At 36.2% G+C, this 17,437-nt stretch overlaps 1 protein-coding gene across 3 annotated transcripts in view; it reads right to left on the reverse strand.

Moving 5' to 3' along the window:
• Nucleotides 1-7,579: 7,579 nt before the first annotated feature.
• LOC126979625 (palmitoyltransferase ZDHHC8) overlaps nt 7,580-17,437 on the reverse strand; it is a 30,436-nt gene continuing 20,578 nt past the window's right edge. The window contains exons 9-11 of one of the 3 annotated variants that reach the window (XM_050829058.1): nt 15,171-15,326; nt 11,813-11,845; nt 8,351-8,376 (exon numbers count right to left, since the gene is read on the reverse strand). In XM_050829058.1, the coding sequence (XP_050685015.1) occupies nt 11,836-11,845; nt 15,171-15,326 (166 nt within the window). In that variant the 3' untranslated portion in view covers nt 8,351-8,376; nt 11,813-11,835. Of the gene's footprint in view, nt 8,377-11,812; nt 11,846-15,170; nt 15,327-17,437 lie in introns of all 3 variants that reach the window. The other 2 variants (XM_050829056.1, XM_050829057.1) reach the window with 2 other exon arrangements.

Raw genomic sequence — 17,437 nt, forward strand, 5'->3', positions numbered from 1 at the left:
TTGAAATAAACATTAATTAATTTATAATAATATTTTCATCGATTGAATGTAATATAATAATATCTTAATTATTTTAAGGATTTCTTTTGTTACGTTAGAGAAGTATAACTTCTTGCGTGTGTACATAAGAACTCACACACAAACACACAATTTTTTTATATAAGTAACCTCCAGAAAAGTATATTCATTGGAAGGGCTGCTTTGGCAAAGTGGAGTTACGCATATATCCCAATTAGCGATTGCAGACATTTTGCGGTCATGGTTGTTCGTTGACAGAAAACAATGTCTCGAAAAATATAAATAAACTGAAACTTCTGCTATGTGATGTGACACGTCTATTACAGACAGTGGCAGCCAGGATACTGACTAGGAACTCCTCTAACACACTTGCAACTCCCGACACGGGCTAAGACCCATTTTGAGCTATAATAATATATTAACTTACACATAGATATCAGAAGACCGAAGACATTTTATTATCATTAAGTATAAATCAACAATTATATTAAAAGATACTTTACACAACATACATTTAAGTGGTAACAGAATGATACAATATGTTATTTTACATTATATATTATTAAACTTGGTGAAACTTGTGATTCTTGTGATGCTATGCGATCTATATAATTGTACTGCACACAGAAAACAGAAGCACTCATCACATGCGTTATTTATTTGAATCGATACATTAAAAACTGTGTCAATAGTAAATTCTCTGAAATTTGTATTGCATTTGTGTTATTACAGCACACTTAACGACGATATTGCTAAAACCCAAATTTCACCACGAAATCAGGAAATTACATTGTTTTCTACGTGCGAGTGCTAACAGATGCTAACACAGTACGAGTATCGGCTAGTACAAAGCATAACTCAAGTGAAATTTATTTCAACAGTCCTATATTTTTAAAACTTATTACCATCATCCAACCTAGGTTGGAAGTTGGGAACTTTATGTGTCGTCTTCCAACCTATGCCAGGTTTGATAGTGGGAATACATCATTCTTATTATTTTTGTAACCACCTTCCAAACTGTCATTGATATACAGTGGCTGGCAAAATAAACATGAGTATTTTAATAGATTATAGAATTATTAAGAACGTGACAAATTTAATGACTCCGGAAAAACAATATATAAACAATCTTAGAACACTGTTTTTAATTATAGTTTTCGATAGTGTTTACCACTTCACACCAAAATTGACCAAATTTGTCTTTAGGTATTCCTGTAAAAATTCAACGAACATATTAAGTTCAAAGAACATATTAAGATATCATTTATAACTTCACTATAATATGTAAACAATGAACATATTATATTTTTTATATACAAATATAAAAAAAAATTTCGTTACAATAATATTTAAGAATACCTTTTAGACGAAATTTTCGGAACACCACCAATAATTGTATCCGAGCAATCTATCTATATATATAAAAGAGAATGTATGCTTGTATGTTCCCTAATAACTCCTGAACTATTCGATCGATCTCAATAAACTCTTTTGTAATAGATTCATTGAAGCTCAAGGAAGGTTCACATATATAGTTTGTCATGTCACGATCCCACCCACACACTCACTCACGCATTTACCATATCTCTCGAACCGTTTATTGACAGAACAACGTAAATTTGTAAAATGTCGATTAATGTACCGCATTATTGACTGTTTGAAAGTACAAACATTGTTAAGACAAAGAATTCCCACTTTCCAACCTGGCAGAGGTTGGAATATGACACAAACTTCCCAACTTCCGACCTAGGTTGGAAGATGGGATTAAGTCATTTATAACAACACGATCAGAATTAAGTACGTAAAATAAACTTGTACAGCTGTACACACCAATATCAAATACTACTTCAACAGACCCGCAATTCATACAAACTCTACCAGATAATTATGATAACGTCATACTTAAAAGAATTTTATATTTATCTTACGTTAAACTCTTTGGTGTGTACTGTCACTTAGGCTTAACGGAATGTGGATAGTCAGAGGACATGAATAGCACACAAACAATAGGCCGTTAACATGCTGAGGAATTCATAATAATAACTATCATATTATAATTAAATTATTCATTCACAGGTCACAAGCAAGATATAAAGGAAAAAATTGGTATCACTGACCTGTATAAATACCATCGGACAGGCTGTTCCATATATTTGACGGCAAATTTTTTGTGCCTATTTGAAGCGCCACTCGCGTATAATACAAATGGCTGGAAGGCAAAGGAACGTACAATACTGTGAAGTATTTTGCAATTTGAATTAATATCGTTCGTTTTTCGTGTTATATATACTTCAAGAATCAACGTAATAAAGTACACAATTATTTTTCTTTATAGTTTCCCTCCATCTATCGATGTTTGCTGAGGTTGTCAACACTAGTTTCAGTACCGTAGACTCTCGCTACATGGCCAACAGCGCCAAAATGGCGAATATCAAACAGGCACAAAAGCACTTTGACAGCCGCCAGTCCAGTATATAGTAGAGACTAGAGGTCAGTGGGTAGACGCGTTTTTGTTGTCGCGTCCGTGATTGGTATGGACATAATTGCAGCAAATAAAATTTATTATCATGGGAGATCAGTCTAAGTCGGCGTTTCATCAATTATATATTTGGTAGTATCCACATTGCAACAATTAAACACGAAATACCAAAGCCAATAAAAAGGTTGGGGTTCTACTGATATGTCGAACAGGAAATCCAGTAATGCAGGCACTATTGAAAAACAATCATTCGTAATTACATTCACAACTAACGATTTACATATTACACCTTAATCCTACATATTTACAGTTCAATATCGACCGTCGCGTTTTCTATGTACAATAAATATAAAACGCTTTAGGGCTTTCAATATATGAACGCTTTTTAATACTTCTATCTAATTTTCACGTCGTACGGCCACGTACTCTTATAGTAAATAAATATATTATGTACAACTATCAACAGTTAAATATATACCCCCTTATTCATAATAGTCTGCTAACTTAAAGGATTGCTAATTCGCACTCTGTCTTCTTCTATTGACCTAAGTCATAATGAGAAAAAACACTCCTTAGCGGCTGTTTAAAGTTAGCGGACCATTATGAATAAGGGGGATAGTATATGCAAACTAGCGAGTTACAATAGCAAACACTACTCCCGTATTCTAGAAGTTACTATGAACATATTGCATACCGCGTCTGTTACTATATTGTTTTTCTCATTTATTTCTTATTATGTAGTATGACAGACAGGTCTGGATTAAATTATTTATTAAATTTGTACACGCTTTATATTACCTTCACATGTATGTATGTTTGTTTGTAACCGACACATCTGGGCGCGATTTTGACTCACTTTAAACGGCCAGATTTCGTTCAAACTTCGTAGATTTATCGAGGACCTAGGACAATACATTAATTTGATAAAATTATTCCATTTTTCAATTTGCACATTGAGATTTTTGTTAATTTATTCAATGTTCATCTATCGTCGGCAGGAAATGGTGCTAGTTTTTAAATTTCAAAATAAATTTTCTATTTTTTAGTTCGGTTTTCTATAAAAAGCGTGTTGTTTAGTTTTTTGACTACTATTTATTTTATAGCGACCTACTAAACGGCGCAATTGAAAAAGTAAAAATTGAGATTGGTAGATTTGTTCTCTACAAATGTTTGATGAGAATCGATCTATATTGAGACAAAAAGAAAATATTTATAGGGCACTTCTGGAGATAACGGTTTTCTTAGTGATTTTTCTCACTTAAGTACCTGCTATCACAATTACCTACCAGTGGTGAAAAAGGTTTAAGCTCTGTCTATACAACTTCAATCTATTTCGAATATAGTATACATAGTTAAATTCACTAACCTTCTAGAATACGGGTCTTTTAGAGTTTATATAATTAAGCTACAGAGGGCGCGTATTTGAAAACATGAACATATTAATTACATATTAATAAATTGATCACCCTCACTTCTAGGATTAATTAAATTAAAATAGAACACTTTTTAATGGATTAATATGCGTGTAATTCTAACCCGATGTGACTCGTGTTTTAACGATGCGGGACTCAAACCCGTTACCGGGTTCCGTCCGCACGCTCTTCCAACTGAGCCAACCGTTCGAATGACGTAGGGTTCGTAAATCTTGGTATGTCTTGTTCAACTCTCATGTTGTGGATTGGTGGAACATTTTTTATTGTGGATAACATTACAGATTTCCGCAAAAATTCGCCTGACTCAATAAAAAAAAATATTCATGAATTTCTTCGTCACATGCGCGCTCTGTATCCAATTTATATATTCGGTACAATTTTATATATAAATTATTACTTATATTGCTTTATGTACATACATACAAATCTCGAATCCCGACCAAATGGGCTACGTCATTTTTAAAACTAATTGCGAGCCGAGCTTACACCACGAAACTAAACGTTGTTTAACCAAACTATGTAACAATAAATGTACAGCTCAACACACATAATATTATGGTTTTATTGATAGCTATCAAGTCCCCTGAGTAGGGGATCACCGACGCAGAGGAACTCTTTGAACACCAGAGGAATTACTATTATGATACGGTTGTTATGCGTTAAGAATAAACTTAACCCTGTTACCGCTGCGTTTAATAGCATAAGGAAAAAAATATACAAACTTAATTACTGTGTTTCGGTCCGAAGGGCACCGTAGCTAGTGAAATTACTGGGCAAATGAGACTTAACATCTCATGTCTCAAGGTGACGAGCGCAATTGTAGTGCCGCTCAGAACTTTTGAGTTTTTCAAGAATCCTGAGCGGCACTGCATTCATAATAAAAAAAATGCAGAGTCAATGCTACCTATAAGCCTATATTCTACGAAAACGACTGCTCTTAAATACATTAAATTGCTAGACTCAAACTAAAAAAAAGTAGTTTTCAGTCAGTTGTTTCGATTTTTCAAATATTTGTAATATTATGTTAAATGTGTTAATGTGGCTTATAATAGTAACACAAATAGTGACTCAACTTGACCGCTAGACAGCGCAACGGAGATACGGTAAAGAGCAGCGACCCCACCACCGTTAGCGGTAGTACCGATTCGTTCAATTGCAAATCGGTACTCATATACAAGCGTATGTCCGATGGTCTTCTCATTCCATAATAAATATGTGTTATACTATTTTAGTTTATTAGTGTAAGCTTGGCTCTATTTTTAAAATAAACACCGAGTTTGTTTATTAAAGTCAATTATTAAAACTAAACGCGACTTGCCTCTTTCATTTCAAACCCGCAAGTGACGGTCAGGACTTACAAATATTTCAAATATAAAAAAAAATACAAAACAAAATTACGATCACCGATAGTAACATTTCAATACGTCCAAGACTGTGTCTCTATTCTATTCGCACATAATTACGGTACGGACAGACGTGCTCATTAAGGTACGGACAGACGTGCTCAAAAAAAGCGTGCGTTTAAGTATCCTTAAAGTGAGCATGCTCATGCAACTGTTCACATTTGCCAGCAATAAGCATGCTTGCTTAAGCATACTCATAAATGAGCTTCTCAAAGCAAACGTTACCGGACAGATGTGCTGCTATATGGCACCAGGCTCTTGGACAAAATCGATGTACAAAGATATAGTGACAGTGATATCCATACAGAACTCAATAAAATAATCATAGTCGCCTGCCGCGGATCGAGATCAAATCGATAATAGCATGCTAATAAGCAAACCTGTTCAGACGCGCTCGGAGCACGCCTCCTTCTACCCGCGCCGCAGGTAGCATGCTCGAAAATCAAACGTCGTTTGTTTTTTAAGCACGCTCTAAATAAGTATGCTCATTACAGTACACACGTGCTACTAATGAGCACATGCTCAATAAAAGCATGCTTTCGTGCTAGTAGTGAGCACGTCTGTCCGTACTTTAAGGCAAGACCAGGGGCGTGCATTGGTTCTCTAGTAAGGTAGGCACTGTGGATCTAACTAGTCCTAGTTGAGGTTTGGAATATGAAAAGACTGCTTACCGTAGGTATTTAGTATCTAGCGATCTATGAGTGGGTGTTAAATAATAGTTCGATTATAAAATAACAGACCCAAATTAACTTTAACACTAGTGCTATATTTATTTAGGTTCATAACGAGGTATGCACGCCTCTGGACAAGACCTAAAAAGTCCGACAAAATAAATAAAAAACTTACAACACAATAGAGTAGTCAGTCTTGGAACTAAAACAATCATCTCTCATAATTATCTATTTAATACGCTTCTGAATACGGTTTTCAATATATTCATATTTGTCATTGCAAATTAATTAATAACAGTACATGTAAAATAAAATACAAAAATAATATAATAACTAAAATAAAAATCATCCATCTAAAACATTATTTCGAATCACAAATCTAAGTACTTGCCGGCGGTCGGAAATTCGGTGCTACGAGATCTTCCAGGCGCGTTAAAAAATATTTAAAAAAATAAATTTCTACACCATAATGCACTAAAATAATTGGTGTTCCTATAATTTCTATTCTCTAAAATTTGAAATGGTATACAGTGAAACGGGATGAAGAGGAACGAGAGTGTCACGAAGCTGAGAGTTTAAGACATTGACCCTACTGATTTCTTTCAAAGTAACTGTACGTTGTATAAGAACAGGCTGTAAGGTCATTGTATTTACTTTTAAGGTATCAAACTTAATTTGAAAGGGTGCCTCTGTCATATAATTTATATTATTATTATTATTTTTTTGTTTGTATTATAAATAAATCGTGTAAACAGGATTTATGTCAAATGAATCTATTACATATCACTCCAAATGCGTTTATTAATCCCATTTAAAACAATGGCTAAAACGCTTAAAGAAATACATACTTATGTATTCTTTATGTTTGATGAATTTTGGCGCCTCACCAGAGATTCCATAAATGCAATGATTTTCATAATTATATTATGTAATAATATTATTGTGGGTTACTTCTAAATTTTATAGCAAAACGCGAGGTGTGGATAATCAAACGATAAAATTGTCTAAATACAAATTTAGAGTAGCCAGCAATTTAGAATTTCATCGAATTATGTCACTTTTGTTAATGTCCTTTTGTCCAATCTACATAATATAAATATAACTAACTACAAACGATAAATTAATAAGCAAACTAATACTCTTCGACGAGTAAATTCTAAAACCAGTTTCGTATGTGTATACGAACAGGTGCAGCCAATCAGCGACCGACACGTCACAAATACACCTTGAACCTTGGAAAGGACAATAACACTTATGTCAAAATAGACAGTTCTAGATAGTTGTTTGAAATTATAATCCAATTGAGTTGAACATTTTACTAAACTACCCTCCCCACACAATATTTGGCACTGCACGGACTTCTTAATTACAATAGTGTTAAACTTAAAATAAAATTGAGTCAAAAACCTTCCAATTGGACCACATTGTGAATATACGAACACATATTGGAGAAATACACACATAAATGATACAGCACCAACATGTAGATCAGTGATTAGTTTTGATTAATTTGTTAAGCGTTTTATTGTGTTTTATTATGCCAGAATATACCAAATCAAGTAAGTCTCACAAAAATTTGTTTATGCTTATTTTATTGTTAATTGAACCCGGTATATTTGCAAACAAATCAAAGATTATCTTTTTAACCATTAATAATCTGAAGTTTCGGCCGCTCCCAATGCTGAGTGCATTCTCTGCAAGTCTCAAAGCTGTGATAAAATCAACGTCTTAATATTAATAATATAAATAGATACAATTTACATCTATATCGAACTATCTCACGGCGTCACAACGCGGGGAATATCTACACTCGGACATACACAAATATACATACACGAGTCACTCGTCCTACACTTCACTATAATATGGCATGACCGGTTGTGCGTTGGATGCGGTCGGGGCGCGGGCGACGGGTCGTTCTGTAACAGTCCTATTCGGGTAATAGGGAGTCAAGTGTCTGTCTCAGACGGATATCTCGTAGTTGCAGTCGTAGACGGAGGCGCGCTCGGGCGGCTCCAGCTGCGGCGCCCGCTCCAGCTGCTCCTGCACCTCGAGCGCTCGCACGAACGACAGCGGCCGTGCGGGCCGCAGCGGCACGGGCGGGCGCCGCCGGGCCGGCGCGGGCGAGGGCGCGGGCGGTCGCTCCGCCCACAGGTACCCGCCCCGCTGCGGCGACGAGGCCAGCTCGCGGATGTCCTCGTCCCGCAGCAGCTCCCCCTCAGACAGGAAGCGGCGCTGCGGCGACGTCCGGCCGCCGATGAAGTCGGGCCTCCGCGGCTGCGTGGGCGTGCCCGGGTTGGACCTGTGCGCGGCGCTCACGTCAGGGGTATAATCGGGCGAGCTCGTCCGAGTGCTCGCTACTATCGTGCGGCCTACGGACAGAAGGACACGGGGAGCTGCGGGGAGAAGCGCCGGCGCCGCCGCCCCTCGACTCGAGTTCAGAACGTTACGTTACTCGTCCGATAATGATATGCCGCCTTTACAGTGCAGTCGGGGATGAGGCATGGGCATCCACCGCGCCGGAATTCAGAGTTCAAACTATCCAGATATTTTACCCGCTATATAGACTTTTCAAACACCTTAATAAAACTCGCTCTCGAGTTCAAACTCTTTATTAAGCTTAAGATAACAAATCACAATCAATTTGAAAATTCTATAGAGCAGGATAAAAATAAAAATATCTAGATAGCTTAGAGCATTTATCATTTATAAAAGAATAAAATATATCAAATCTTAGAGAATATACCCATGCCACCCTCTAATCTATGTGACTAAGAGCTACATAGAGCATAGTAAGCGAATAGACTGAGCAATACGCACAGGTTAGTCTGACTGGCGTGTATGGATGTACGTTCTGAACTTGTCCGAGTCGAGACAGTCAACGGTTACGGGTGCATGCTTACGCCATGCCAACTACTAACTACATTCCAAATGCAAGCAGTGTCGATCTAACTTGATGATTCTACGAGTAACTATCACATGATAACTACCAAAACATCTATTTGATTAAACGTAGACATAAATGTTGAATGTTCTGTTTTTAACTCATTACTAATTGTTAATCAAATCATCAAGTTTTACGACATCGTCATAGCCAAAAACTACATAAAAACCATGTGCGAAATAGAAAAAAAAAATTGTATTTGCAAAAAAGTAATTTAGCAGTTATAAAGTAAATTTGAGTTAATAAAATTCAACGCTATGCTTTCGGTAAATTTAACTTTATGAAAATAAATTTCTGACGCCTATTATTAAAATCCAATGGCGAAGTTCAACGGTATTATGTTCTAGAAAAACTTTTTACAACTGGCATTACTAAGTATATAAATGTTAACAAGCTTGTATTTTCATTTATTCATTAGAATGCTGCTGATATAAGGTATGTATTGAATACAAATTTATCCTGTGTCATGGTCCTTCGAACCTATTTTAATATCAAGAAAATTTAAAATCATTAAACATCTATGGTCTGATAGAAGAAACTTCGACACTTTATTTACATAATAGGTAAGGTGCAATCTTTCTTAGCACTGTTGAATTAATTTGTTGAAACCCCCTATGTTTTCGTATGATTAGTATCACTTTAATGCAATCATTATGTGTGAACACAGTTCTGTCATAGAATTTGTCGATAATATTCACATTTATAACTTAAGAATAAGCTTATTTCTTCAATTGGTATTCGATATATACTTAAACGGAATCGCCAAAATACAGAGTAAATAAAAGTTGTATTAGGGAGGCTTTGAATCAACGGAAATATTATATAAATACCAACAGTATCACTTGCGTGTGGTGTCGCACCAGAATAGCACCACCCCATCTCCTCCCGTGGGTATCGTAAGAGGCGACTAACGGATTTAAAGAACGAAGGATGGGCAGCAGCATCCTTCCGAGAGAACCACCAACACCCACTGCGATCGCCAACCCGCCTGCTAAGTTTGGCGATTACGGCAAAAAAACACCCCAAATATGAAAAAGGACACTAAAAGGCCCAGGCGGCCCTGCTCGTGGCGGCCACGGTAGCAGCCACATAAGCGACGGGGCAGGGGGTGCTAAGAATCCCCGGATCGGTTTCGCTACCACCGACGAAGACCATTTGCCCTGGCAACATAATGTCAAAACACTGCGGACCGACGAGAAGTTGGAGGAACTGGAGGAAGTTTTTAGCAGACTACGATGGGATGTTGGGATGGGTTATCTGAGGTCCGAAGACAGGGTGAGGACTCGATAATCCTAAATTCTGGACACCTGCTCTATGAGATCTGACTATGAAAAAGCCTTTGATTCGATCGAGATCTGGGCGGTGCTTCAGTCTCTTCAGAGGTGCCACATTGATTATCGATATATCGAAGCGTTGAAGTGTTTGTATGATAACGCCACCATGTCAGTCCGTCTCCAGGATCAGTTCTCGAAGCCTATCCGACTGCAGCGGGGAGTCAGACAAGGTGATGTTATATCGCCGAAGCTGTTTACCGCTGCATTGGAAGATATTTAAGCTTCACGGGCTGGGCATCAATATCAACGGCGAATACATCACTCACCTTCGATTCGCAGATGATATCGAAATCATGGCAGAGACCATGGAAGACTTAAGCCATATGCTCGATGGCCTCAATACAGCTTCCCAAGGAGTAGGTCTCAAAATGAACATGGACAAGACGAAGATCATGTTAAATGTCCATGTCGCACCTATTCCCGTAACAGTTCGGAACTGTACTCTCGAAATTGTTGACGAGTACGTCCATCTTGGACAAATAATCTAGTTGGGCAGGTCCAATTTCGGGAAAGAGGTCACTCGTCGAATCCAACTCGGATGGGCAGCGTTCGGGAAGCTCCGTAAAATCTTCTCTACCAAAATATCACAGTGTCTGAAGACGAAGGTTGTTAACCAATGTGTGTTGCCAGTGATGGCATACGGAACACAGACGTGGTTGCTAACTATGGGCATTATGAGGAAGCTCACTGTTGCTCAGCGAGCAATGGAGAGGGCTATGCTCGGAGTTTCCCTGCGAGATCAAATCAGAAATGAGGAGATCCGTAGGAGAAGCAAAGTAACCGACATAGATCAAATGATTGCGAGGCGAACAGATGGCCGTTGGGGCAGTAAGGTCCTCGAATGGCGACCACGTACCGGAACGCGTAGTGTTGGTAGGCCCCCCATAAAATGGACCGACGATCTGGTCAAGATCGCCGGAGTAGGATGGATGAGAGCAGCGCAGGACCGATCGTCATGACGATATTTAGGGGAGGCATATGTCCAGCATTGGACGTCTTCCGGCTGAAATGATGAACAGTATCACAATAGTTATATCAAAAAGGCAACCTGACGTTGATTACAAAATGTTCATACGACTAAAACATGCAGTTGTTTGAGAAAATTAGCTCAACAAGGCAATTAAAAAGAATCAGATGTTGTAGTTAATGAAAATATAAGATCCAAAACCAACCAAAAAACTACACACAATAATTTACACAAACTTTCAAATTGAAACTGTGGAATGACTGATATTTATTTATATTTATTACAAACTAATACACAATTGTTCCATCTGTTTCCGTTCTCTAGATTTCATTTATGAAGCTTTCAACAAAACTCTATATTTTTTAACAAGCCATATTCCAACAATAATTCAATTGATGTGAAATCAAAAATAAACGGCCGTAATCATGGAAGATATAAATGAAATATTAATATTAAAATTAAACATCTTTTTTTAAAATTAATAACATTCGAATTCCAAATTTAAATCATTCCACGATTCCACAGACAAAACGAGCACAAACAATCAAAAAACAAAGGATTACCGTCGACACGTTGGCCGTATGCGTTAAGTCCACCTGCCACGTAAGCCATAAACGTACAGTTTGAATATTCTCAACAAACACTAACTATACATGTTATTATATTAGTATGATAGTACATATACATATAATATCTTATGTGAATGTAAGTGAGTTCACACATGAGTCTTTAGCCTGTCATATAGGAAAGTTCATACCGACACAGAGTAGAATAATTTTATGTCTGACATCTGTTGATTATACCTTAAGGTGACAGACGCATTATGGTCTGGTTCTTTTGATATATTATGTATGGGTAAGCTGGACTCTTAGGCGAAGTAAGTTTAAAACTGTATCGTATGAATTCGAAGGCACATTTTTATTATCTCTAAGATATCGAGGGATCTATGTCCTTTCAGTCTTTTATTTTAATCTGACGTTTAAACGACGTGTCTGTGCTTTCATTTCTTCTGCACCAATTAAGTATAATTGATTTATATTATAAATCTATTGTTTATTATTCTAATCAATAGATTTATTTTTTATTGATTTTTAAATGCATGAAAATGCAATGTTATATATAATTTGAGAAGTCAGACTATGTGTGAATGCTCCATTATTGCGTTAAAAAAAGCGAAAATGATTCATATTAGTGATATAATGATTAAGGGGTATATAATGTACATTTAAATAATTATAATAATATTGTGTAAGTGTATTTATTTGCATATAAAATATAATATAATATAATATATTATATTATATAAAATATATATAATAAAAACTGAAAACGAATGCTTTGTTTTACAAGATAAATAATAAACCACTACTAATCATGATGCAAACGATACAACATGCAAATCATAATTCTAAACACCGAACCAAATAAAGCAAATGCATAACGGAGAGTTGACTGTGAGAGTTTCTTTATATCTGCACCATGATGATTATATCATTTATTACATTGAAAATAATTACCTCATAATTTAATAATATACAGTATGTAAATAAAAGATATTATACAGTATGTATAAATATAAAAATGATTTAAGTTCTCTCTAGTGTTAATTCCGCCAATATTTGTTTTAAACAATTCGACACGTGTTTCACGAGGCATCCTCAGGACGTGTTGTCTCGCCAAAATCTGGCACGAGACTCAGTGTGTGAGTCCAAACACGTGTCGAATTGTTTAAAAACAAATATTGGCGGAGTTAACACTAGAGAGACCTTAAATCATTTGTATAATTATGGATTTCCGCAAAGTAACGCCTACTTCAATAAATAAAAAAAAGTATGTATACATTAAATAAACTGAAGATAGGTCTTAGAATTTGTGATATTTTAACCATCAATATTACCATAAACTTGACGCACATGAATTAGTGAGTTAAGTTAAATTTTACAAGGAAAAATGATGCAATTTTGAATTTATAAAAGCATGTTATTGTCAATTAAATTATTAAAACTTTCTTGAGACATTATTTACTTATTTAGTAATACGGCTGTCATGTTTTATCGGTGTTGGTACCGACTATTTTCGGACCATTCGGAGGTCCTTCATCAGGGTGAGTGTCGCGCACTACGAGTACCAGTCCGTAGTAAGAAACGGGACGTTATCGCGATCCCACTACACTCACCCTGATGAAGGACCTCCGAGATCCGAAACTAGTCGGTACTAACACCGATAAAACATAAGTAAAGCCGTATTACTAAATATACTATATATCAGTTAAATGGATAAAAAAACATCTAAGCTCTGTAGATTCATACTTGAATGTATAGGCATTCGTAATCAATTTAGTGCAGACAGAAAGAAAACTCACACATGTACCCCGAGTACAATATTTGATTGTCTATGTGAACATTTTATTAAATAAAATTGATACTTCAGGTAGTAAAGTACACAAAACTCAAAATATGTACTAGAGGTGTTCTCCAGGAATTCGTTTGACACATTTTAGGTACGGTTGGAGGAGGCCATGATAGTAGAAAGCTGTTTATTATAAAGAAGCTTAAGTGTAGATTAAGTGGAAAATCGTAGTAATACTGTAAGAATTAAGAAAAAAAAATAAGGTGTGTGTGTGTTTACTTTACACGAATACAAGATTATGCATGCCAGCTTTATATATTCAGTATGACACTGTATATACCAAGCAAAATTGTTTTTGCGTTTAGTTTTCCAACAAAATGACAACCTTAATTTTTTTCTTAATATCTTTAAACTGTAGTAATAATTACTTGTAGATAATCTTATAAAATAGTAACTGCATAAAGTTGACAATATTATTTGTGTTAAATAAGTAATAAAATACTTACCTTTTATTTAATTTATTCTAATATTATTATTAATTAAGTTAAAAAAATATTTAGTCTATATAAAGGGGCCAGACACTGTGAATGTAGGTTTTACATTGTATGTGTGACCTATGCTTGCATATAGATAGTAACCTCCCAATATTCGTAATGCAAAAACCAATTTAGCCCAGAAACTGATATGAGCGGCCATAACAAATCGTAAAATAAAGAAAAACTATTGGCAACTATGGATTAATACAAGATTTATTTTTGGAGTTATACTTCTTTAGGCGCGTTATGAAAATATGATGAGAGTGAAATTAAAAGATGCGCGCGCATCAACATGTAATACAAAAGTAACAGGGTGAAGGTGAAGTTGGTTCCTAAAATTTTCTGACGTTTGCGATATTCATTATTTTTTTTTTTTTGGTTTCTTCGTCCATTATTAGGATAGGCAAAGGTTTCAAGCCCGTACAGCCGTATTCATTATTTAATAATTAATTGTCAAAGCCATCGTTGCAAGATTTTTACATTGCTGTTCTTTCTACAAACGTAGAATAGCACGAGGAATAAATAATTTTATGAATTTTTGCTTTGTTAGGCCAAAGAAGTAAAACTGATATCTGAGAGTTCGTGCTTTAATAAGGCATGTAGCTTCGTCTCGTTCGATATGCTATTGAGAGAGTGTTCGTTATTTTCAGGAAGTTTCAATAGGGGCAGATGTCATGCACCTAACAATTTCTCGCCATATCTCCCTGTTACAGGTCATTCGAGTGCTTATGTACGGGGCCGCCCACAGCAGACTCGATCTGATCGGTCTACTGCATAAGTGACCTTCCGCGCTGTCTAATGCCTTCTACTTTACCCTGGACGACAAGGCGTTCTATGGACTGGCTGCCTTTTGGCGTGTATGCAGTCAATGAATAATAATAACCTGGTCTATGTATACACAACTACTACGCAGATTGTAGGCTGAATGATCGCCTTTGGCTTTTTAATCTGTAATTGGTGTGTAACGTGTAATTGGTATATCGATGTTACTTCGATTTGGAATAGTACCCGTCAATATCTAAGAATATTAAAATACCTCCGCACAGGACTTGTGATAGCCAATGGCGTGGGCACTCCGAGTGCCTTTATCCGCTGCTGCATGGTGGGCGAGGGCCGGGCGCCATTCGAGCCGTTGTCGTATCGTAGTGGCTCCATCACCACGCGGTACCCTGTAGTACTCGTGCCACCGTGACTGTAATACAGATAATCTTATATTAAATGAATATTTCTTGTTAATATATTCTATCAATATCGATTTTGATTAAATTCACGTTTAAACATATATTTTTTTTTAATATATTCATTTAAAACTTTACATATTTATATAAATAAAACAGCAAACCAAAAATCACGAAGATTTGTCCGGATTGCTAACATGAGTTGAGTTCGCAATGATAATTAAAATAAGATCAGAAAAAACTTAAGTAAGGTCATACACAAGGTTTACAAGCAAAGCATCATTAGATCAGGTTCGCATTCAACCGGTCATCGCTGATTCATATCTCTATGCGAAAACGGGACACTGCTATCTTTCGATCGCGCTATTCCGTCGCACACGCACAGCGATATGTCTATTCGCTCGGCCGGTGGGCGGTGACAAAGAACCCGATGTTTGACCCACTTAGAATGTAAGATACAGGGTGTTCAAAAATTGCAATTTTAACTTATCTCTAAAATTTTTTCTGGTGATGCAAATTTTTACAGATGGATCAATATCATTTAATAGCCGAGGAACCAAATATTGTGTTGTGCGCGAACCATAAATGTTATTGGACTTTAATGTTTTTAAGTGATTATTTGTGATTTTCCTAGTGGTTATTTTATGACAAACTTTACTTTGAATTTCATGATTGAAAAATTGTTCCTTAAGAAGACAATAATTAAATTTTGTGTGTATTGGTAAGATTTTACAGTGCCTGAAGAGATCGTTATATTCATTCGCTTTATGTTGTTTTTTTACTACTGGGGAGACTATTTCTTTAATTATCCTAATTTGCATGTTTTGTATTTCATCTAGGTAGGTCTTAAATGTTCTGCCATAGCTGGTAATACCATAACTTATAATGGAATCGGCTAGTGAGTTATATAATAATAATAATATTTTATATGGTATTCTACCCTTTATTAAAATTAAATTGGCTAAAAATGCTCTGAGTTTGTCACATACAGTATTGATATGGGGGAGCCAGTTAAAACAACAATCGATAACTAAACCCAAGTACGTATGATTTTCAACAGTTTCAATAGTGGGACAGCTACATATTTGTAGCTTTTGATGAAAACACATATGGCAATGCGCCTTAAGCTTCTTGATTGTGTCATAATTAGTTTTAAGATATGGTGATCGAATATGCATCAATTTCGTTTTATCGGCATTGAGGACAAGTCTATTGTCGTGGCACCATTTGTTAAGGCGGTCGAAGTCAAACTGAAGGTTCTCAAGTGCTTGTTCAATGTTTCTATCAGCGATTACAAGACAAGTGTCATAAGCGTATTGATATGATGTACAATGCTTCAGTATATTATTTATATCATTAACATACGCGATAAAGTGTATTGGGCCGAGCACTGATCCCTGTGCTGTTCCTTCAGTAACTGATAGAACATCACTCTTGGCATCTTCTATTTTAACATAAAATGACCTATTTTTGAGATAATCCTCACACCATTTTAGGGTCGGGCCTCTGATTCCAGAGTTTCCAAGTTTCGAAATCAAGCATTCGTGATTTAGAGTGTCAAATGCGCGCGAGAAGTCAATAAAAAGGACAAAGACGTGTTTGCGATTACCTAAGTGACCGTTAATTTCATCACTGAACTTGGAGAGCAGCAACGAAGTACTTTTGAGTGGTTGAAAACCATACTGGTTTTTGCTATTAATATCATGGTCGTGATAAAACGATTGAATCTGACCACTGAGGTACTTCTCAACAATTTTATCTATAGATGATAAGAGGGAAACAGGACGATAGTTAGAAACATCGTTCTGTTTCCCTTTTTTATGCACTGGTCTCACGCAACTTTGCTTTAATTCCCTCGGGTACTTTCCGACTGCACCAAGTGCATCTAACCAAGTCTCATCTCTAAGTCGCCTTCGAGGTATCTCTCCCTCTCTTTCTTCGCATGAAGTATCAGCAGCAAACCCTTTACATACGCCGAGCAGATAATAGTCAACAAGGCAAGCTTTTCTTTTAATTCAAAATGGTATATAGTGTTACTTATCCGTTTCGTATATGGATGGGGTATATCGGCCTATATCGAAATCACAAACGAATGTGAAAAACTAAAAATAAACAAGTTTTTAAC

The sequence above is a fragment of the Leptidea sinapis genome, chromosome 3, assembly GCF_905404315.1.
Source record: "Leptidea sinapis chromosome 3, ilLepSina1.1, whole genome shotgun sequence".
In the NCBI taxonomy this organism is placed as follows: domain Eukaryota; kingdom Metazoa; phylum Arthropoda; class Insecta; order Lepidoptera; family Pieridae; genus Leptidea; species Leptidea sinapis.